General features: G+C 33.1%; 1 protein-coding gene and 2 long non-coding RNA genes across 19 annotated transcripts; 1 reads left to right on the top strand and 2 right to left on the bottom strand.

Annotated features, from left to right (window-relative positions):
- The first annotated feature begins 155 nt into the window (after nt 1-155).
- Nucleotides 156-4,151, top strand: LOC110935661. 13 transcript variants are annotated; one of them, XR_004891969.1, is made up of 10 exons: nt 156-565; nt 704-809; nt 1,311-1,344; nt 1,560-1,695; nt 1,887-2,002; nt 2,103-2,159; nt 3,240-3,329; nt 3,406-3,565; nt 3,639-3,731; nt 3,893-4,151. It is a non-coding gene; the product is annotated as an uncharacterized LOC110935661 (long non-coding RNA). The 13 variants fall into 13 exon arrangements; XR_004891972.1 differs by having other exon boundaries at nt 3,188-3,329; XR_004891967.1 differs by having other exon boundaries at nt 3,183-3,329.
- A 793-nt stretch (nt 4,152-4,944) lies between these two features.
- LOC110935663 lies at nt 4,945-12,265 on the bottom strand. 5 transcript variants are annotated; one of them, XR_002589302.2, is made up of 8 exons: nt 11,938-12,261; nt 11,695-11,782; nt 11,543-11,621; nt 11,216-11,270; nt 9,624-10,144; nt 9,353-9,464; nt 5,243-5,312; nt 4,945-5,142 (listed from the first exon to the last, which is right to left on the bottom strand). It is a non-coding gene; the product is annotated as an uncharacterized LOC110935663 (long non-coding RNA). The 5 variants fall into 5 exon arrangements; XR_002589303.2 differs by having other exon boundaries at nt 11,543-11,596; XR_002589304.2 differs by having other exon boundaries at nt 10,080-10,144; nt 11,938-12,257.
- A 3,582-nt stretch (nt 12,266-15,847) lies between these two features.
- LOC110935664 (probable receptor-like serine/threonine-protein kinase At4g34500) lies at nt 15,848-21,702 on the bottom strand. The gene is made up of 6 exons (XM_022178038.2): nt 20,594-21,702; nt 19,670-19,971; nt 17,221-17,356; nt 16,969-17,108; nt 16,760-16,883; nt 15,848-16,463 (listed from the first exon to the last, which is right to left on the bottom strand). The coding sequence occupies exons 1-6, from the start codon at nt 21,636-21,638 to the stop codon at nt 16,156-16,158; spliced, it is 2,055 nt and encodes a 684-aa protein (XP_022033730.1). The 5' UTR covers nt 21,639-21,702; the 3' UTR covers nt 15,848-16,155.
- Between the last annotated feature and the right edge of the window lie 1,550 nt (nt 21,703-23,252).

Here is a 23,252-nt window from a genome sequence, read left to right as displayed (position 1 = left end):
TTTACACTTAAATTTTATAAATACAATTTTCTTTTTGTTGGGATTGTTTTAAGAAATTAAATTAAATTAATTAACCTATATAGAGTTGACCAGTCAAAAAAATTCAAATCTCATCCTTAACCAACGCCAAACATCTATCCTTATTTTTATTTCCATCTTATTCTTCACCCCATTTCTCCGACTCTTGCTGCCAAGGTCTTGCAACCCCTCCGACCAATCCCCACATCTTGCCGCCGTCACCACCACTTCAACATTTTTACATTGTCACCATCGCAACCCCCTTGCCGCCGTTACCACCGCAACCACCTCCGCTGCCGCCACCGCCACCACTCACCCCATTCCTGTCGTGTCACCACCTCCGTCGCTATTTCAGGCGATTCATAGAACATTCTTTGTTTGATTCATCCATCATAGACGTTGTGAGTCCTAGATTTTAGTTATATGATGAAATCAAGAAGATGGGTATTTGGGGGTTCTAATGAATTTTGCTATAATAATCCAAATTATAGAAATTGTGAAATATACGGTGTTTATCTACTAAAGATGAGTATTTGTTACATGGAAGGTACCAGACATTCTATCTTTGTTGTATGACATTTTCTCGTATTCGTGATGATATGTTAGATGCAGTGTTCTAAAGTTTAGAGTCATTTATCTTAGTTTCATGACATTATTGAACTCGTTTTTGAATTTTCTGTTTTAGGATAACACTTGAGTGCTTGTGGTAAAAATGGCAAGCTCTTTAAAAATGAAGGATTTATTGGTCCGATGCCCTGACAGTAGTTGTCTTTCAGAAGGGTTGTGAACATGTATGGTCAGATCCATATTCCTTGATGAATTTTTGCTATCAAAAGATGTTGTTATTGGAGGGCATATGTTATTTTCTATAAAAAAAACATTACATGATAGAACTTTAGAAGATAGTGGAGTCAAGCTCCAGCTTTGATTTGGTTTATGATATACTATCTGGGCAATTCGTGATTATAAGTTTTGCTTTAGTGGACTTCGACATGATGTAACATGTTTATATTATTATTTTACCTGAAACTTAACCCCATTGGAATTGAGTATAGAATTTGATTTTGTTTATATACCAATCAAATACCACTAGTTGGAAGAATACATCGGAGTTTGTATCTAAGATAGATGTCTTACAAATGCTCATTTGTTCAGTTTCATTAAAGACTCCCCTCCTGCAGAGTTTGTGTCTAAGATAGATGTCTTACAAATGCAAAACATAGGGTTGACTTTTTTTATATCCAAATCCAAGCTAGACTCTTCTTTCATCGTCTAATTTTTTTTATGCTCAGATGTGAGATTGGCTGCTGAGTCTAAAAGTAGAAGGTAAATGTTGTTATTTGTCATGTTTCATAATAATGCAATACATTTGTATTTCAAATTTTCAATCGATCTTGACTTTCATACATTGTTTAAGTTATTGTATTTAACAAATATCTCAAAGAACTCTTGTATGTCTGACTGGAGTTTTTTAGTTTGGTCATCATTATTTTCATTTCGGGTAAGAACATGAGTTTTATGTGTTTTCCCTTCCTTTTTAGGTTGCTAGCTACGTAAAATGGCTAGAAGATGAATTAGAACTTAATGCTTTTCATGAACCTAGAAGTTGTAGAGGTGGAAATGAGAAAACAGTTGGAAGTCAAAGAACACCCCTTTTCGCATTCTTCCAATACTAAGGTAACATTGAAATTCTATTCATTTATCCTATCCTCAACTTATGAGCTCACAAATGTGTTTGGGATTGCTTATTATAACTATCTGATTGGTCTATATAGCCTCAAAGGCTATAGAAAACCACTATTTTAGTGTTTGCATCTTGAATAATGTCCTAGTTGTTTGCACATTGAAAGGTGTTTATTTTTTGACAGGTAGGTAACTGCTACTATCATTGTTAAAAAAGAGTTAATACGAGGATCATTTTACTCACATGATGATTGTGGAAGATGTTCACGAACGAAGTTTTGAATATTTATTGCAAACGTTTGTTAGTTTTGTGCTATATTTTGACACTTATTAGATTTTGACCATTTTGGCGGGGTTCCATCTAGTTTATTCTAATTAACAATTTACAATGCTCGTTGTAGATACCATTGATCCCGTGGTGAATCTTTGACACTTTGGAGCTTTAGACATATACTAAGGTACAAATTTCTTTTCTTTACCGATCGGATTCGAGCCGTTTGAACCGGAAGTTTTTGTTTATATGTTTTCACATAATATTATTATTATTATTATTATTATTATTATTATTATTATTATTATTATTATTATTATTATTATTATTATTATTATTATTATTATTATTATTATTATTATTATTATTATTATATTAATTTAGCATAATATAGCTAACTATTTAGTTTGGTTGTTGGGATTTTTTTGATTTAAACATCTCCACAAATTATTATTTTTTTAAAAAGAAAATACGTAGAGACAACAAGTCGTCTCAATAAGTGATTTTTTTTTCTTTTTTTGAAAAACCTATAGATACAACAAGTCGTCTCAATAGGTGATTTTTTTTCTTTTTTTTTTTTTTGAAAAACCTATAGAGACCAATTTTTTTTTTTTTGAAAATCCTATAGAGACAACAAGTGGTCTCTATAGGTGAAAATATTTCTTTACTATATAAAGAAAAACCTATAGAATTGACAAGTCGTCTCTATTTTCGCTAAAATGTTTTCTAATTTTTTTAATGACAACCTATAAAGACAAAAAGTCGTCTCTATAGGTTAAAATCTTTTTTTTTTATTTTTTATAAAGAAAAACCTATAGAAACGATAACTCGTCTCTATATGGCTTATATATTTTTATTTTTATTTTTTTAAAGAGAACCATGTCGTCTCTATAGGTGAAAATCTTTTATTTTTATTTTTTATAAAGTAAAACCTATTGAAACGACAAGTCGGCTCTATTTAGTAAATATTAAGTTTAATTTTTATTTTTTTTGCACAAAAATTGTAGGGACGACATGTCGTCTCTACAAACTCTTCTATAGCAACAACATCTATAGGGACGACTTTTGTTGGCCTATAGGGACGAGGCTGTAGAGAGAAATTTTATAGAGACGATATGTCGTCTCTATAGGTTAAAAAGGCCTATAGAGACAACATGTCCTCCCTATAAGCTGAAAAAAATGTCGTCCCTATAAGGTATTTTTCTTGTAGTGAAGACAACCGATGTGCCTTCTTAAACGTGAACACAATCAGTGGTCAAATGTGTAGAGAAATGAGAGCAGAAGTTGAAGAACACATTAGGACTATGGTGCGTTATCATGATGATAAAGAATTCATCCTTGTACCTTATTGTGATGAGTAAGTCTAATCTAATTAATTTTCTTTGTTTTATTAGTACAATTCATTAACTATGCTTTAACTTTACTTTTTGTAGTGGACATTGGACTTTGTTCATTATTGCCGTAAAAGTACGACGGGTATATATTTTAGATCAACTATTCAAAGAGGGCAACAAGAATCCTAGACACTATCGTCTTACAAGTGTGATTTAAAGCGCCTTGCTGCCAATAAAACCCACATTTGATATGGTTAATGTAAGTTTGTTTTCTATTTCTTAGTTTGATTTTCAAAAATTTTGAATAAGTAATAATTGTTAATTTATTGTAGTGCAATCAACAAGTTGAGACATGGGAATGCGGCTATATACTTCTTCAATCTATGTTCAACTTTGTCAATGTGTATCAAAAGCAATTTCCCAAAGTAAGTCTATTTCTTAATTATTTTTTAGATGTGCATAAGTATATAAAAGATAACATGCGCAAAAATGCTCACACACACATACGAGTAGTTATGTGTTTGTAACAATTTGTTCGTTGATGTTAACTAATTTCTAATAATTATAACATTTTCTATTGTTTTAGATATGGAACGACACGAAAGAGGTTACGGATGAAGATATAGAAAAGACGTTGAAGGAATTGATGCCAATTTTATTTGACGGGTTGGGTATTCCTTAGTTTAAATATAGTTTGTTTATGGTGTTAAATAGATTAAGTAGTTAATTGTTATTTTTACCAATTAATATTGTAGACTTTCGGGTTAAATGTGTATTGGTTCACTTTTTACTTGTCCGGATTTGATTACGTTGAATATATAAAAGGATTGATTGGATTTGACGTCTATGTTGGAGTGCAGATTATTTTTTTTACTGCATATTATGTCATTTTTTTCATATCTCATTTTTACTAGATTTTTGTTTGAAATTTGATAGCATAATTTGTCGTTCTTACAGCATTGGTCATAAGTCGCGGTTCATCCAACACTGACTAAAACCTTTCCTAAAATTGTAAAACGGCTTTAAGTCGCGGTTCATCCAACACTGACTAAAAACATTTCCTAAAATTGTAAAACGATTTTAAGTCGCGGTTCATAATGCCGACTAAAAACATTTCCATAAAAGTATCAACATCTTTTTAGTCGCGGTGGTTTATTTTAAGACAGGGTTTAGCAAACCGTGTCTTATAAAAAACACATTTTTAGCCACGGCATTTTAAGTCGCGGTTTGAAACGGCGACTAAAAACTATTTTAACCGCGTCTAATGTTCACTTCTGTACTAGTGTTGGCACGTCGTTTCTTGCCGTTCAAAAAAAACATGTGTACATTAAAGAGTTATTTAAATGTTATGAGTAGTTAGTAGCGTAATTTAACGTCTTTGCTTAGTCGTGTATAATCCGGATATTTGTAAGAAAAAAAAACAAACAAATTCAAACGTATCTTCCTATATTTGAACTACAAATGTATGAAACAAACAAAAAACCGTAAAATAAATACAATATACAACTTCGCATTACTAAACACCTAGTGACAACATATAAAGAACATATTAGTATTTATAATATATCACTAACACGGGTCCGTTTGGATAAAACAACCAAGTTGCATTTAAAAGATACAAAATTCCATATAGGTCAGTTTGGATAAAGCGACCAACTTACATTTAAAACATACAAAATTTCCAAAAGATGCATCATCAAGGTAATTCTAAATACATGACTTCAGCATTTAAGCATCAAAAGAAAGTGTAAACTTAAACTGATTAGAATATGTACATTTTTGCAACACCCTTGTACATGAAAGCTTGAACTTGGTCCAGTGAAATAGGTTATCATCCTAAGAACCATCATACAAACATAAAGTGAGATATATGCTCGAATCTAAAACCATCGACTTATAAATAAATGAAGACGATACAAATTAAGTGAACTCACACCTCCTCTAGATTTGTCAACAGAGATATTGTAGAAGGGATAGGTCCATCCATTAATGTTCCTTGCTAATCTCTAGACGGCAATATGACAAAATAATTAAAATTACAATTCTTTAATGTAATCAGATTTGTTTTTGTAGTATATGAGGTAATGGACTGACATAATCCTTCATTTCTATGAGGTAATGGACTGACATAATCCTTCATTTCTATTTTTACTCTTTGATTTTGTAGTATATTATACTAGGTTAGAACTTCGTGTATTACACAGGTTGAATAAATCTAATTTTATATACTAAGCAATAAAATAGTTACATCTTTTAAAAACTCGTGTATTGCACGATTTGAATAAACACGTGTCTTACACGAATAATGTAATCTGTTAAAACATTTAGTTATCAAGATGTGTTTTCTAACAAAAGAAACTTTGAGATACTATTTACTTATTGTAACATCTCACTTTATTTTTTATTAGGTTAGAGAGTTGTGCATTACAAGGTTTATAACATTTTACTTTGTTGTTTTATTTATTATTAGGTTAGAAACTTACGTATTACCTGATGTTGGATAATCAGCAGAAAAAAACAAAAGAAATATTTTAGTAAAAAATAATTAAATATACAAGAGATAAGCTAGATATTATGATTTAATTTTATTATTTAATTGGAGTGTAAAACGGGATAATGAGATCCTTTATTAGAAATATGATTCTAAAAATACCATATATAAAAATATATATATTCTACATGTATTGAATAAATCCTTTTAACGAAACAGTTGATTAAATTAAATATTTTTGTTTTAATATGTGATTATCAGTTATCCTTATCCTTATCATCAAAATATAAAAACAATTAATACTACCAATTAAATAAAATCATTATCTTTATAAATATTTAAAACGCTAATATATTTTTAGATTTTAATAATTAATATAGGATTATAATAATTAATATATTATTATCAGTTATCTTTGTCTTTATCATTAATATCTCTTCTATAAATCTATACTATATAATAAAAGAAACCATTTATAGGACACATGTCGTATTTCTATGCATTCTCATAATTATTTTCCTATTTTTTTTTCTCTAAAATAGTTGATAACGTGATATACTTTAATTATTCATGAATTCAAATATTATTTATAGATATCATCCTTATGTAACTTCTAATGAATTCAAATATTATTTATATATATCGTCCATAGCATATCTAACTTCTAACCTAAAAGAAATTATTTATTTTTTTTACTTTTTTTATCAATTATAAAAAATCAATTAATAAATGATTTCAAATAATTAATTAAATGATATTCCACTTTTGTAAGGCTAAAGGGTATGAGGGTAATGATTGGGACATGATTCGCCACTTAAAAACATAATTCGCTATAGCAACCATGGTCCTCCTTTCCATTTTTTCAAGAAATCATTTCTTTTTTTCTTTAGAAAAAGATAAATTAAAATAAAGAGTAAATTACACAAAACGTCCTTTATGTTTTCTCAAATTTGCAGGTTCTAGCCTTAATGTTTAAAACTTGCTGAAAACAGCCTTTACATTTGCAACAAAGAATTATCGGTTGTCTTGAACTCGGTCTACAAATCGGGAAAGAATTATCAAGAAAACGCCTGGTAAATACGACACGCATTCTCGGTTGTCAATTCTAGAAAACAAAATTCTTAGCATAATTTCAGCATCATATTCTGTAAGGTTAGAGTAGTGGTTTTGGATGGTGGATTACAGGTGCGTGACATGACACTAACGTGGCGGGTCATGGTGGTCATGAGAATCATAACCACACCCTATAGCCTATACATGTTTTCAAAGAATGTTACGTATCACTCACTTATATTTAGTAACAAACTACTAATCTGCTTTGTGTATCAATCTCATAATAATTATAAGCAACCGTTCCAACAAAATATAACTATAAGCAACAAATTAACAATATTATATTTTTTAAAGTTATTTGCTTACGATAGTATTTATTTATTCAACCCGTGTGATACACGGGGTTCTAACCTAGTTTTAAATTTAATATTATCAATAATTGATTGATTTTCCATAATAAATATTTAGAAAAAATAATTAAGACTGACTAATAGAACGTCATGTGTCCCTAACATGGTTTCTTTTATTATATGTATAGATTATACTTCATGAATAGTAATTGAAAATTTTTAAGTATTTATTTTTATTTTAATAATATTTTATCAATTATTTATTTTATTTTTACTAATAAATAGTATTTGAAAGTCTTAGGTATTTGTTTCTTATATTTGGCATTTAAGTTTTTATACATTTATTTTTATTTTTAAGAGTATTTTATCTATAATTAATTTGATTTTTCAATAATAAATAGTAATTAATAATTCGCATGTAATTGTTTTGTTATTTTTCATTAGTAGTATTATATTAGCATTTAATTTGTTTTTTATTATTATAACATACGTTCCTTCACTTTTTAAAAGATATTCTAAATATGCATTTATGTTTTTTTTTAACATTCCAAGTTATTCACTGGCGCATTGTGATGGTACAGTACCGGTATATTCATGCACTCTGTATAGAAATCAACATGTGTTTTACATTAACCAAAATGATAAAAAAGGTAGCTGGTACCGACACCGATGTTGTTCAAACGGTTTGATCGGTTCAAATTATGACGGTACTAGTACCGATATTCAATTATCGTCACAGATAAAGTTGTATAATATTTTTTTTTTGAAACCGGAAACCATAAATATGAATATACCCTAGCGATTCGATGTTAGTTTATCAAAAGAAAAAAAAAACAATAAAAATAAATACCAATAGTAAACTTACGTTGTTTATTCGGTTTTGGTTCTGTTCACTACGGTAGCGACATGATATTTGTTATCAAACAAAAAACCATAAAGATTAATACATACTGGTACCGAAGTTGTTCGGTACGGTATGGTAGCGATATGATCTTAATTTATCGAAAGCTAAAATAATAAAAATAAATACCTGTACTGATACAAATTAGTCGGGTTATGTCCAGATTTGTACAATAGCAGCGCAATAATCGTTTTCGATAAAGTTTATATGGAAATTTTGAAACAAAAAACATAGAACACAAACCAACCGAACCAATATCAACTAAACAACAACGATGCTGGTATTAGGGGTGTTCAGAATTCGTTTCGAATTCGAAAAATTCGAAATTCGTTTAAATTCGATCCGATTATCAAGAATTCGTTTCGATTAAAATAATTTGAATTCGAATTCGATTCAATTTGAGTCAAGTAAATTGAATACGAATCGAATACGAATTTATAATTTCAAATTCGATTCGATTCGAAATTCGAATAAAAACTATACATTTTTATTTATGATTTTTAAATATAATGCATATATAACTTTTTTATTAAGTTATACTATAAACTATTTTCAATTTTTAAAATTACATATTACCAAACCCACTACATGGCCCATAAGTCCATAACTAAAACCTAAGTAATAAATCTATCAGTAGATTTATAACCCCACAAATATTAACTTTTAGTGTGGTGTGGTTATTCGACTTCTCGTTTTGAATTTTAGACTTCTAATACTTTATTTGGAACTTTATAATGTGATATCGTGCTTATTGATGCTTTAAAATTTATGTTTCATTTTGATAGTTTTTACATGTTTATACAGAATCTGAATTAAATCGAATTTATTCGAATTCGATTCGAATTCGAATTTTTAATCGAATACGAAGCGAATACGAATTGGGTTTTTTATTCGAATACGAATTTGAATCGAATTCGGTAAGTTTTAATCGAATACGAATTCAAAGAAAAATAAAAATTATTCGAATAATTTGATTCGAATAATTCGAAAATTTGATATTCGATTCGATGAACACCCCTAGCTGGTATCGATAATTTTTTTATTGTTTTCGATTGATGTAAGATTTTTTTTGGTTTACTATAGCAAGTGTCAATACCATAACATAACGAACCGAACAGATACCAAGCGAATTCCCACCACGAAGCGCGGGGAAAAATCACTAGTTATTATTAGTTAGAGGTGACTAATTAATACAAACCAAACAAAAGTCAGTAGACTATTTCTCATTAAAAAATTATCATTAGAGCTGACCTCAACAACTTCCCGAAAAGGTTCACAAAATTCACTCAAATCTCCCTCAACCACATCCTTAGGAAGCCTACCAACGAAAATCTCAGAACGGTGGCAGAGCAAGCAGCTAAACCTTATTATTTTTCATCATCATCAAGTGCCATATTTGCACGCCCGCAACATATAAGCATATGAAAAGAAAAGTTAAAATGACCTATAGTAACACTAAAAGAAAAACTAATGATAATAAAAAGTGCAAGAAAGTCATTTCTTATAAGTTGAAAATATTTACCACGCACAAATATGTCCAGGAACTTATGTGCGAGTTCAACAGACCCATCTTGCCACCTCTTTCATTCGCAAATAAATGTAACACTAACCCTAATAAAGCAAGCAGGCTGAATCCATGTAATTCCAAAGCAGAGTAATAGGTATGTCGTTTTGAGTAAGGTAAATGTTGCAATCATCTTGAATGGAACAGTTTCCACAAAACAAAAGGTGTAACACTAACCTTTGTCTTAACGAATCTAGTGGTCCACAATAAGAATTGACCAAAGGGAACATAGAAGCAACTAACATACAGAGATATCACAATACCAGCTCTTTCTTTATAGACCATCCCATAAAAAGGATATATTAAGAGCTTTATGTCAATCCTAATAACTAAAGTTTTTATACTTATACAGCACATAATTAAGAAATACAATATGAAATTAAAGAGTGACATCAACATTTATCAGGTACTCACCTGCGAGTAACTGCCCTTCAAAGGACCAAATTGTCCGAAAGATCTCGAGTCGCATGTCCTCTGGCCTGCATTAAAGGGTAGAATCAGTAGATTTTTAACAATTAAAATCAAATTTCATTTAAGAAAATTAGAAGGTTAATAAAGGGACATAAGACACATATATCCGAATTCAAATCAGTTAAGTTGAAACAAAGAACTGACACTGCAATTTTGCAAGTCACTGAGAAGGAGTTGATGACGATAGTGATGGCTAAGAAGGAGCCTAGAAGAGGGGAAGCGGAGATCAACTTTTTGTTGTCCGGACGTTTCAAGGAGAGCGATGGTGGCGGTGAGGTTTTATAATGGGGAACGTGGGAGGGATATCAGAGGTTGTAGGTGGAGGTTACTGACTTTACAGGGAACACGGGAGGGTAAAAAGCGGAGATCTAGCTAAACCGCCAAAAACTTCCATGAACTGCAAAAGCAGTTAAAAAACTGACCCGGTAACTTCTTGCGAGAAAAGGGTAGATATTTAATGTGCAATTGATTGTAGACTAAAACTGATTGTAAGTAGTTAAAAAACTGACCCGTGAACTGATTGTAGATTTTTAACTTCATGCGAGAACATGGGCTAGTATTTTTATATATGTAAAATCCAAACTGCTCTGCTAAAAAAAACCCTCCATCTAGTTATTCCTGTAACCACTTGATTTGGACGTTCATGATCATCCCAAAACGGTTATTTTTCTAAGAAAAACGACAGCTAGCTATGTTGTGAACAATAGCTAACGCAATGATTTTTATAATTTCTATTAGTGGCCATGAGAAAGTACATATATTGATGTTTTGGGAGCAAAATGAAGCGGGTCAAATGGGTTGAAAGCAGTCTTAATTATATTGATATCAATTTAAAAATAGATTAGTGGTTAACAATAGCTTTAAAATCATAACTAACACAAAAATCAATAAATAGACTAAAATGTGTTAACGGGTTAAACCTAGCCTGTTGTAACAGAACAAATAAAATTCATGTTGCAAGAGTTACTCAACCCGCCTACTTACCGTTTTTAGTAGAAAGCACAAATCTTTATGTTTTTCAAAGCAACACTAAACATAAGAAATCATAAAATATTGATGTTTTTAACATTAATTAATACCTTAGTTTTTGCAGGATATCATCCTTTCACAAACATACCCGAAGATTTCCAAGTTCTGCTACAAGATAAAGATTTTTAATCAATTATGATCAAATAAAGAACTTGAAATCTCAAATTAAAGAAACTTTATATCTTTATAGATCTCAACAAAAATATAATTATAGATTCCACGTAGTAGTTAAACAATCAAAGATTTAGGGCAAAAATCAATTTCATATGATATGGGGATAGGTGGGAACACAGATATCATAAACATATTATAGGTATATAATAATATGATCAGATCGAAAGATCGAAAGAAGAATAAGACATGACAGAAGCACATACCAGATGAGAAGAGCAGGAAACCGTCTCTCATCGCCATCATTATCTACAAATGGGCTGATACGACAATAACGATTGGAAACTAACAAAATCAAGAAACACCTTGAATTGGATTCTAGGTTTAGTAGCAAACATGAAGCCGAAAATAACCATACCTTAGAGGATCCGGAATAAGTTCATCCAATTGAGAGGAAGGTTGGTGATTCCTCAATTTCTTCATCCATTGGCATCATTCTTTTGCATCTGTACAAAACATCGATTATTAAAAAAACCCTAATTACCGAAAATTTAGGGCCCTTGAAATTTCGGGCCAAAGCTAGTGCCAGCTTTGTGTTATTATCATCATGAAATTGCTTAAAAGGGTGATTATGTGATGAAACCAAGTATAAAATGATTACCTGGTTCTCTAGTAATGAGAATCAACGAAGGAAAACTTGTCGCACAAATCCACGGTTTATCGCACAAATCCACCCTTTAGTCGACCAAGGTTGATGATGATAGCTCCGATTGACCAGGCCTCTCGAACCTTGATTGCACCTTAAATTCTCAAATTAGGACGATGGTTTCTATGGATGAGTATACCATGATAAGATGAATTGCGGATCTTATTTCTTTTGGAATGGCAAGATGAACTGCGGATTGTAAGGGTTTTATTAAAATGGGGCTGTGGTGGTTGAAGAACGTGGGGTGAGTTAGAAGAGAGGTTAAAACATAAGCAGTATACAACTGCATTGTATAACCTCTGCAAACTGCTCCTTCTAGAAGAAAAATGTGAATTTAAACGATCAGGATTAAAAGTTAGAGAGTTTGAATGGTCATGATTAACTCAAAAAGCAGTTAGACTTAATGGGTTCCATAGATATATATAATATATATCATTACCACTATACAAACCATAATGCATACATTACAACAACCATTGCATCAATATGTTGCAAATTATATTTATACAAGATTTTGGCTAAATTAATTAGATTATTATAAATAATAATAATTTACAAATAAAACAATACAACTTTGAATGGATCAAACCGGTTGAATACGGTAAGATAGTGAAACCATTATTTGATTAGGATACAACCACTTAAGCACAATTTGCAACCATACATGCATACAAAACATATTGAATTTGGTAAGGTAATGGAACTATTATTATATGATTAAGGTACAACCACTTAAGCACAACTTACAACCTATATTTGATTAAGGTACAAGTATTTAAGCACAACTTACAACCAAACATACACATAAATGTTTCAAATTAATAGTATATAAATATAAATTAATAGTATATAATGACACGTGTTCTTTATATATAAACTCCCACAGAACTATTTTGAGGTTTTTTATGAAAAAAAAAGCATCAAGTATTAAGGAATGAAGATTCTTGTGATTCTCTTGAAGGACCAAAACATGTAGAGGTTGGTAAAAAAACCCCTAAAATTTTGACAAAAATTGATCTAACATGAACCAAAACGACCCAAAAGTTATGATGAAGGATTTGTTAAAAATCCTATAGGACTAGAAAGTAACATGAACAAATCAAGGAATTAGACCAAGGAAGTTACATAGGCCCATACAAAGTGAGTGTTGTAGACCGAAATGAATTCGACAACAAAATTTATCATTTATCTTAATGTACGATGTTGCACAATCAAAGACATATACATCAAATCCATCTGCGATATCTTGAGGATATATATATAACATATGACACGACAAAATTACAAATTGTTACATGCCACACAAGGCGGATGAAAGAAATTTTACGTAGATTCTTAAAAATGTTTAAATAAACCCAAAATAATCATATATCAATTAACTAGTCGAATCAAATATTACCAATGAGTCTTTTATTTGTAGACGATTATCTTCGGTTAAAATAATCAAAACCCTAGTTATAAGTTATAACTTGAATGAAATGGAAAACGCAACATCTAGTGCTACATGGCACATGCATGCACTTTATTGGACCCACTAACACATGCTAGACTTATTGACCATGGGCTTCTTTTAGACTTCTCGATAACAAATGGGCTTCAATGCATTTCTTTTGGGCCGGCTCATTTCTGCAGCTATGGTCTGAATTGGGCCCGTATAAACTGCCCTTCCCTTGACATTAAATTCCTTCCTCGAGGGTAATCAGGATTGGGTATGGTGTGTGGCGTCGCCTACTTGGGTCACATGTTCGTTTTATGGTGGTTCTACAATTTTACCGCATAATAGTGGTGACACAACACCGCCTTTGCGAGAGTGATTGATTGGCAAAAGAGAAGCTCTTAGCTTTCCAAGCCAACTTTTTATTGAATTTATCAATAACTGGATTCCAAAACTTGACCCGCTTCATATTAGCCCCAACAGGGATACCCAAATAATGGAATGGGAATACACCGACTTCACAATGAATCCGATTCACGACCCGGTCAACCTCCTCGTCATCTACACCTTCTCCAAACAAACGACTCTTTGAGAGATTAACCTTGAGCCCCGACACCAAGTAAAAACATCTAAACAAGGATTCATATTAAGCGCATTAGCTTCCGACCATTCCCCGAGAACTATCACATCGTCTCCGTAATAAGTGCGAGACTATCGAGCTATTGTTTGGTATCTTAATCCATGGCCGGCCCTGAAGGTGGGCGGGGAGGACCACCGGCCAGGACCCGATATTTCGAAGGACAAGCTATTTTTTTAAAAAAACTCGGATATGTATATGTAAAAATAAATAAATTAATGGGGTATACCCATACAAACACCAACATAGGCCCATTTACAAAACTATTTTTATGGTTTAGATTAGTTATTAGCCCATTGGCATTAGATTTATACCTTTATTGAGCCCAATACCCAATTTCGTTAAAGCCTAAGGACATGTTTTTTCAAACTCGAACTGGGTACATGAATTCCCAGGGCCGACCCAACTTAATCCCTTCAAATAAACCCAAACTCACTGCTTCCTTTATGAACATGTCAAGGGCCTCAAGGGCCAAAATAAATAAAAACAGGACATCGGGTCCCCTTGTGTTAGACCTCTTTTAAATTTGAACTCTCCCGTAGGCGAGCCATTCACCAGAACGGAATCCTTCCCTGATCGAAGACATCCTTTGATCATCCAATTACGCCATATTTTGATCAACTACATGCCAAACTTCACTATTGACTTTTGACTTCCCTTCCAACACGTCCATGTCAATATTCCTTTGTCCCATCTATTGACGACAGCTTCCATTAGAGCCATAAGTATCAAGGCCCTCTCCTTTTTATAGCCGGGTCATCTACGTGTTAATTATTTGGTTTGAAACCGACACTAGTTAAATCAAAAATCAAATCGAACCCAAACCGATTAAAAACATACTGAATTGGTTTCGGGTTTCACAAAAGTTGAGTTAAATAACCCAGATTACAGATAATAATTCTCTAAGTTTTACATTAATTTCACCCCAATCCATTTACAATTTTAGCTCACTCTTATTTAGCCCAACCCAATTTAGTCACACAAATAAAAAGATTTAAAGATTAAAAGACAATAACAAAACTATAAAGCAAACAAAAAGAAGTTATTCAGTTTAATACGTCGAGTAAAACCAAAAATCGAATTCGGTCTCGGTTTGATTTTGAACTAACTAAGTTCGTTTAGATTCAGATTTCTGTTTCAAACCGAATGATGGGATGGACACCAAACTTTGATCTCATTCAATCCACCAAACTATTGTCGTTTTGAAATAAGTTACTTAAATGCAGCTAGTTACTTTTATATGAATTTTAGAATTTACCTAATTATTTCATAACTATCACGAATATCATTTTAAATTATTTTTAATTTATAATGATTAGAGACATTATATGTGGTGAGTAGTTTACAACAATTCTCACACACAGGGGCGGACCCACACTTAGTGGGTCGGGGTCCAAGGACTCCAATCTTTTTTTAAAAAGTAATAGAAACGATATATAAATTTTTTAAAGGACCACATAAAAATATTTTAAAAACCCCATGGTATGAAATTCAAGCTTGTTGTGGTGGCAAATCCCTTCAATCTTAAATCAGAAGTCTTAGGTTTGATGTGTTTTTATTAATTAATTTTCCCACTAACAGACATTTTTTTGTAACTTGTTTGTTTTAGTTATGCTATGCAAGTGCAAGTGTCCCTCCGTAGCTTCTCTGTACAAATCACTAAGTAAAAGTCAAGGGTTTATGTTAAGCATTGGTAGTTTTGGTAACTCTCCATATTTAAGTAAAAGTCAATGGGTTTATAAATTCTAAATGTGAAAATAATGTATTCTTTTATGTTGTTTTTTGTCGATGAATCCAATGTCTACAACAGTGTTGACGTTACTCCAAATCAAATCTTCTGAATTCATTAACAAAAATAAACACCATCAACAACAAAGTTATGAAAAATAAATTTTAAAAATCCAACTTACTTGAATCATTAAGGCACTTTTGATGGTATATGGGTTCAAGAACTACTTGGTCGCCCCGCACTCACCCGAAAATTCTAACTTTCTGTTATGAAAATTTGAACACCGAAGAAAGATGACCCCATTGAAAAAAAAAAAATCCTTGCTCCGTCACTGCTCATACCAGTACACCGCGCTTAACAATAAGTTCAAGGTTACTTGTAAAGGGCATGTATTTGTTCCAAACTCTGTAAAACTTGTTCACTTGAAGGCCTATCCTTGGGGTTGTGTACAACGCATCTTAATGCAAGTTCAAAGCATTCAGAGGTACCTTTTAAGGGGTACTTGTCTTCAAGACGTGGATCCATTATTTTCTTTAGCTTTCTTTTATCTGATTTGATCTGAGTAACACATTCCACCAAGTTCTGAGGCTGATTATTACGATCTATTGCCCTTTGGCCTGTTATACTTTCCAACATAACCACTCCGAAACCATAAACGTCGCTCTTTATATTCAAACGACCTAGAAAATTGAAGGTTGTTGACTATCACCAAAATATGACTTTCAAAGTTTATAAACATTGTCTTTGACCAACAGGTTTCAAAATGGAGGATTGACCTATAAAAACATAAACTTGGTTTTTCAATGAAAACCAAACAAATGTTTTTGTAAAAATAAAATATAAGAAAAGGTGGCAAGTTTTTGTAAAAATAAAATATTAGAGAAAAGGTGGCAAGCACCATGTTTGCTTAAATATTTTTGAATGCACATTCTTATTGATTAGTTGATTTAGTTCACTTCATTATATAGAAACATACCAGTCTGGACATACTCCGGGGCTGCATAACCATAGGTTCCCACCACACATGTACTAACATGAGTTCCCTCGGTTTCAGGACCACGTCTAGCAAGTCCAAAATCAGCTAGTTTTGCATTAAAATCCTGGAATAGAAAAGAGTTTCAAAATGATTTAGTAATTTGATGATATAAAAAAGCAAATCTCAAATGGTAGCTTGTGAGTACATACTCCATCCAGTAATATATTAGCGGGTTTTAGATCACGGTATATGACATTTGCAGAATGCAAATATGTCAACCCACGGGCAACTCCTATCATTATCAAAAGTCGTGTTCGCCAAGACAGTGGCACCGCAGTATTAGGGGTATCTGCAAAATTATTCATCTTACATAGCCGCGTTATTGCAATAACTCAACAATCAAGAACATCAAATTAAAATACATAAATGATGATTCGTAAAGATATCCTAATACAGTTTACCTGTGAATAAAAAGCGATCCAAACTTTTATTTGGCATGTACTCGTAAACAAGCAAGCGCTCAGGTTCATCCATGCAGTATCCCAAGAGTTTAATGATATTTGGATGAGCCATATATCCTAAAAAGTTCACCTCTGCCTGTATTCATAAATTTTTAAGTTACATTTAGCAAAAACAGATTCCATAGCTGCTGAACCATAATATTTTTTAAATGTGTTTGTCTCTCACCAATCTAATAGCCACAATCTAATTAGGTCTCCAATCTCACATCTAATTGGAAAAAGAAGCCAGCAAATTGATGAAACTTACAATTTTAGGAGGGAAATGCATCACTTCAACATTGGATAACATTGGCTTAAACCAAAATAACATCAAAACAATAGATTGGTTTTGTATTAACACATCAATTTACTAGAACAAACCTATCAGACTACGAATGTTCGGCATACTTACACGAGTTGTATAAGTTAAGGTACTCGCTAGAACTATAGTATTTAGAGTATTACTTTCTTTTGTCAAACTTTTAAAGAGTTAACTTTCGTTTTGCTCCCTGTGGTTTGGTAGTTTTAACGGTTTTGTCCCGATTATTTAGAAACGGACATTTTCCTCCCTGATTTTTCTAACTTATCACCACTTTGCTCCCCGCCTGGCGTCCATTTCCACTATTAACTAGAAGGGCATTTTGGTAACTTTGGAGATTTTTTTGGAAGGTGTAGATCAGCTGGTAAACGACACAAGGCTCAAACGAGAAGACCCGGGATCGAATCCCACACTTGGCCAGTTGGTCTGACCGGGAGTTCCAAGCTGGGACTGACCCCCCCCACAATCCTGTGCGGGAAACCGCCACAGACCGGAATCGAACCCGAGCCTATGGGGAAAACCCTCACACCTCCGTCCAGCTGGGCTAGACATCATTGGCTTTGGTAACTTTGCAGATAAGTGTTTAGTTATTTATTATAAATTTCTGAAATCCTTTTTTTGTTTTTTTTAATGATATTAACAGTAAAAAAGAAACATTTAATACATATATATTATTATATATCACATAAGGGCGTTCGGGGCGCCTTCGGGAAGCTTAAGCGGGGAACGGTTTTGCCAAAATGGGGGGTACCGCCATTAAGGCGGGGGATGAAATCGGGGAAGAAGTTGGGGGTGGAGGCACCGAAGAGAGAGGGAGGAGAGAGAGAGGAGAGAGGGAGAGGGGACCAATCAATGCTTTTCTTTTTTTTCTTTTTTTTTAAAAAAAAAAAAACAATTCACCTAAGAGGGGAGTGCCGCCATCAATTTAGGGTGTTAGGGGAGTTTAAGAGGGGAGTTGACGTGGCACACGAGGATTGGTTGGGCGTAAGAGAGGGGACTCACCTCTTAGGTGAGCACCCCTTACACCCTAATATAAGAAAAATCACTTCTCTCTCAACTATCCCCCCTCCCTCTACCTTCTCTACCACTAGCCACCACCACCATCGGCAATTGACCAACACCACCTGTTGACCACCACCCTTTTCCCTTACAAATCACTGAAACCACCTAAACTAGTGTCGCCGACCACCAAAACATGTCCAAAATCACGAACCGTCACCGTCGCCTGACCACTTCGTCCAGATTTGATCTATTTTAAAATGACATAGTTCTTGGCCATGATTTTATGGTTTTCTTGTTTAGATCTGCAAACGATAGGAGGGTTTCACTAGAGGTGGGTTTCGATTTATGGTTGTGTTTGTCTGTTTTTCGATATGGTTTGGGTTTCGATCTTGGTTTGGGTGTTTGTCTGTTTTTCGGTTTGGGTTTGGATTCATGCTGGTAGTGGTCGGCGAATGGTTGTGGATGGTTGTCAGTGAATGGTTGTGGATGAGTATGGATGGTGGTCGGCAAGTGGTGGGGTTCGATTTGGTGGTAGGTTCACGCAGGTGGTGGTCGGCGAATAGTTGTGGATGGTTGTAAGCGAACGGTTGTGGATGGCTATAAATGGTGCGGTTCGATTTGGTGGTGGGTTCACGTAGGTGGCGAATGGTTGTCGGCAGGTGGTGGTTTTCATTTAGTTGTGGGTTGACGTAGTTGGTGGTCGGCATATGGTTGTGGAAGGTGGCGGGTTCACGCAGGGGGTAGTGGCAAGTGGTGGTGGAAGCTGGTGTGGAAAGCGTTGGAGAGAATGGGGATAAAGAAAGAGATAAAAGAATTACTTACATATACATAATTAATTAGTTGAAAAGACTTAAATGCCCTTACTTTTATTTATAAAGTTATCAAAATACCCTTCTAGTTAACATTGGAAATGGATGTCGTTTGAGGTGGGAGTGAAATGGTGATGAGCTTCATAGACCAGGGAGGAAAATGTATGTTTTTAAATGAATGGGGCAAAACCGTTAAAACGAACAAATCAAAAAGAGCAAAACGAAAGTTTATATTGCCTTCAATATAGTTATTAATTGATGTACATTTAGTGATTCTTACCATCCATTCAGCATGTCCTTGAAGGGATTCGTGATCGAGCCTTTTGACAGCAACTGCAACTCCAACACCTTGTTTTGAAGGGGCTAATGTGTTCGGCTCAACCCAACATAAGAACACCTTCCCAAATCCTCCCTCGCCCAATAGCAAATCTAGACTAAACTTTCTTGTAGCTTTTTCTAAATCAGCAAACTTAAATACATTCAGACTCGGGTTTGGCCTTCGGAAATCTGCAGGAACTTCATTCACAACTTGAAATATATTGTTGCCTTTGCTATTGCTTGATAAATTTGAATCACGATGAACTGAAATAGACGAATACGCAGATAATATAAATGCAAGTTTAAGTTTTTCAATAAAAGGTACCAGCAGAATGTTATAACAACAATTAATTATTGTGTAGATGCTTATGCCCCATAAATGCAATTTGATGTTGTGAATCAATTTGAAGGATTAATAGGAAACAGCAATCTTAAACGTAAATCTTTTAGGAAATATGGCGTCTATATTGTAGCATACTTCCTCCTACGCGGCAAGTCTTCTAACATAGTTTCAGCATAAGTTACCTCCTTCAGTTAATTAATAACAAGAAACCAAAGAGAATACATTATGAAACTTATGTTAAGACACCTAGTAGTTTTTTAAAAGAATTAATGCTCAGTCTGATACACTAGAAAAAACTATGGCCTCCTAACACTTCTCAAGCAAGCATCAATTTCATATAAAAAAACCAGTATTAAAAGGTATATGGCATTTCTTTTTTCTTAAGGATTCTCAAATTCTAATAGTTATGTCCTAACAACTAAGGTAAGGATTGTCAATCTCTAATAATCTTTTTTTAAAGTTAGGATATAACATTTCCATATTTTCATTGATATTCTAGCAAAGTCGGATATGTCAAAACAAATGAAAGGTAGTTAGATATACCAGAGTTTTCTTCATTGGAGGAGAAGGGAAGCAAGTTAACCATTCTACTAAATATTGTCCTGTGTGCAAATTGCAACGAATTATTGAATTTCACTTGTAAAGCCAGCACAGATTCAAGACTAAACAGAACTTCAGCCATGGCAGGTCGCTGTTTTGGACTGTTGTGCAAACATCTCTCTGTAATTTTAACATATTCCTTCAAACATTTTGGGGAGATTTCACCCCTTATATCAGAATCAATTATTTGCTTTAAATTCCCTTCTTTGATAGAATCTTGAACCCATGTAACTAAACCCTCATCTAGACTTCTATCCGTCGCACGCTTCCTACACAACACTTCCAACAACACTACCCCAAAAGCATACACATCAGACTTCCTGGTTAGCTTTCCAGTTGCATAATAATTGGGATCCAAATATCCAAAAGTGCCTTTAACATGTGTATTGACATAAGTAGATGGTTGATTCGTTGGACCTACTTTTGACAACCCAAAGTCAGCTATTTTAGCTGCCCAACTTTCATGTAATAAAATATTAGAACTTTTTACATCGCGATGTATAACACCAGAATCGATTCCGGTACCAGTGTGCAGGTAGTGTAACCCACGACCAGCACCTATGCATATGTTTAGGCGCTGAAGCCAGGAAAGAGGGGAACAGAGTTTATGGAGATGATCATCAAGTGTTCCATTGGGCATATATTCATACACGAGTATCATCTCTTTCTCATGATTACAATACCCAAATAATGACACAAGGTTAAAGTGACGCAACATTGAAAGCATTTCAACTTCCGCCCAGAACTCTGTTGCCCCTTGATTGGACATGGAATCCAAACGTTTAATGGCAGCAACAACAAGACTTGATCCATATATTACATTACCTTTGTAAACTTTCCCGAAACCTCCACTCCCGATTACTAATGATTCGTCAAAGTTCTCAGTTGCTATCAGAATTTCAGAAAATTCGAAGTGACGGCATGGTTGTGACCGTTGTATGGAGGAGGTGGAGGGTTCAAACTCCTTGACGTCTCGAGCGAAGAACATAACTATTGATGAAATAAAAGTGGAGTTGAAATGGAGAGTGAAGAGATTATGACGATTGACGATGTTAAAGAATTATAGTCAGCTTACAATACTTGGAGGTCATCTACCTAGAAATAGATGTGGGTCGTCCCCAACATTGACCGAAACAAGTTTCTTCTAAATTTATTTCCACTAAAAAATAAGAAATCAAATAAAAATATCTACCTAAAAAACAAGAAATCAAATAAAAATATCTACCAAGAAATAGAGGTTAAAAAATAAGAAATCAAATATAAATATCTACCTAGAAATAGATGTGGGCCGTCCCCATCATTGACCAAAACAATTTTCTTCTAAATTTGTTTCCACTAAAAAATAAGCAAAACTTTGACTTATCATGTTTTGTAAGAATATTATTTAACAATCTTAATGCATCCATACTAAATTTTATTATTATTTAAGTCTTGGCCATTTGGGTATTACATCTTAAGACTCTTAAAATTGAGAGGGTTGTTTTTTTTTTTTTTTTTTTCAATTTTAGGCTGACTTGTAAAATCTTCCTCACCAAATACTTTAAACCCATTTTCACCATCAAGTATTACTTTTCAAAATCAACGGACACGTTCTTTATATATAAAGTCTCACAGAACTACAACTCACCACTCCAGTGTTGAGGTTTTTTATGACAAAAAAAAGAATCAAGTACTAAGGAATGAAGATTCTTGTGATTCTCTTGAAGGACCAAAACATGTAGAGGTTGGTAAAGACTAAAGAACTCCCAATCTATCTATACTTTCTATAAAAGGAGAAATCCCAATGATATAAGAAAAGCTAATGTGTCAGCTAGAGAGGCTGTCCAACAAGGCTTTTCTTATGTCATTATTACATCATAAAGCCTAATATATAAAATCATTTAAAATCCTATTCAAACCTCTGCCAGAGTAAACATCTGCTCATTTATATGTGACTTTACTTTAATATCTAGCAGCAGTTGTTATGCTCCATAATGATTTTAGATCAGCGGATGTTTAAGGCTAATTACCGGGAAATTCAAATTCAAAAATGCATAGGAATAAGTAATTTGAAATTAATGCATGTCACTCAGAAACTCTTGTCAATCATCCTTCTTATATAAGGCTTTTCTTCTCATTTCCCTCTTCATACTTCATCACGCTTTCATCTTCTCTGATTTTGAAATTTGAAATTTAATCACAATCCGAATTCCGAATTAGAAGCATGTTAATATCAGTTGACAGTAACAATCTTAGTTTTGTTAACGATTTGAATCCTGGGAAAGATATGTGGAACATGAAAGCGAGAATTATTCGAAAATGGAATCAGGGTTACAAGATGGATCTCATCTTCATTGATGAAAAGGTAATTTGTATCTTTGTTGTAACACCCCAAATTCTCGTATGTCCTAAAAGTATAATGTGTAGTGATGTTTTAATAAGTTAAAATGGAAAATATATAGAATTATGTCAAAATAAAAGTTAGTAAAAGAAAGATGATTTAAGTTAAAAGGTAAATTACCAAAGTCAATAGGGATTAAAAGATGAGGGACTAGATGTGTAAATATTTTTATAAAACATAAAAAAAAAAGAGAAACCAGACCTTGTCTGGTGTGTGCGATCG

This window comes from Helianthus annuus, chromosome 4 (assembly GCF_002127325.2).
Source record: "Helianthus annuus cultivar XRQ/B chromosome 4, HanXRQr2.0-SUNRISE, whole genome shotgun sequence".
In the NCBI taxonomy this organism is placed as follows: domain Eukaryota; kingdom Viridiplantae; phylum Streptophyta; class Magnoliopsida; order Asterales; family Asteraceae; genus Helianthus; species Helianthus annuus.
This window is presented reverse-complemented; position numbering and strand designations above follow the sequence as displayed.

Coding starts and splice junctions, on each gene's coding strand:
- LOC110935664 (XM_022178038.2), bottom strand. CDS start 21,638: ATGTTCTTCGCTCGAGACGTCAAGGAGTTTGAACCCTCCACCTCCTCC. Junction 19,972..20,593: donor CTCCAATGAAGAAAACTCTG/GTATATCTAACT, acceptor CGTCTATTTCAG/TTCATCGTGATTCAAATTTA. Junction 17,109..17,220: donor GGATCGCTTTTTATTCACAG/GTAAACTGTATT, acceptor ATAATTTTGCAG/ATACCCCTAATACTGCGGTG.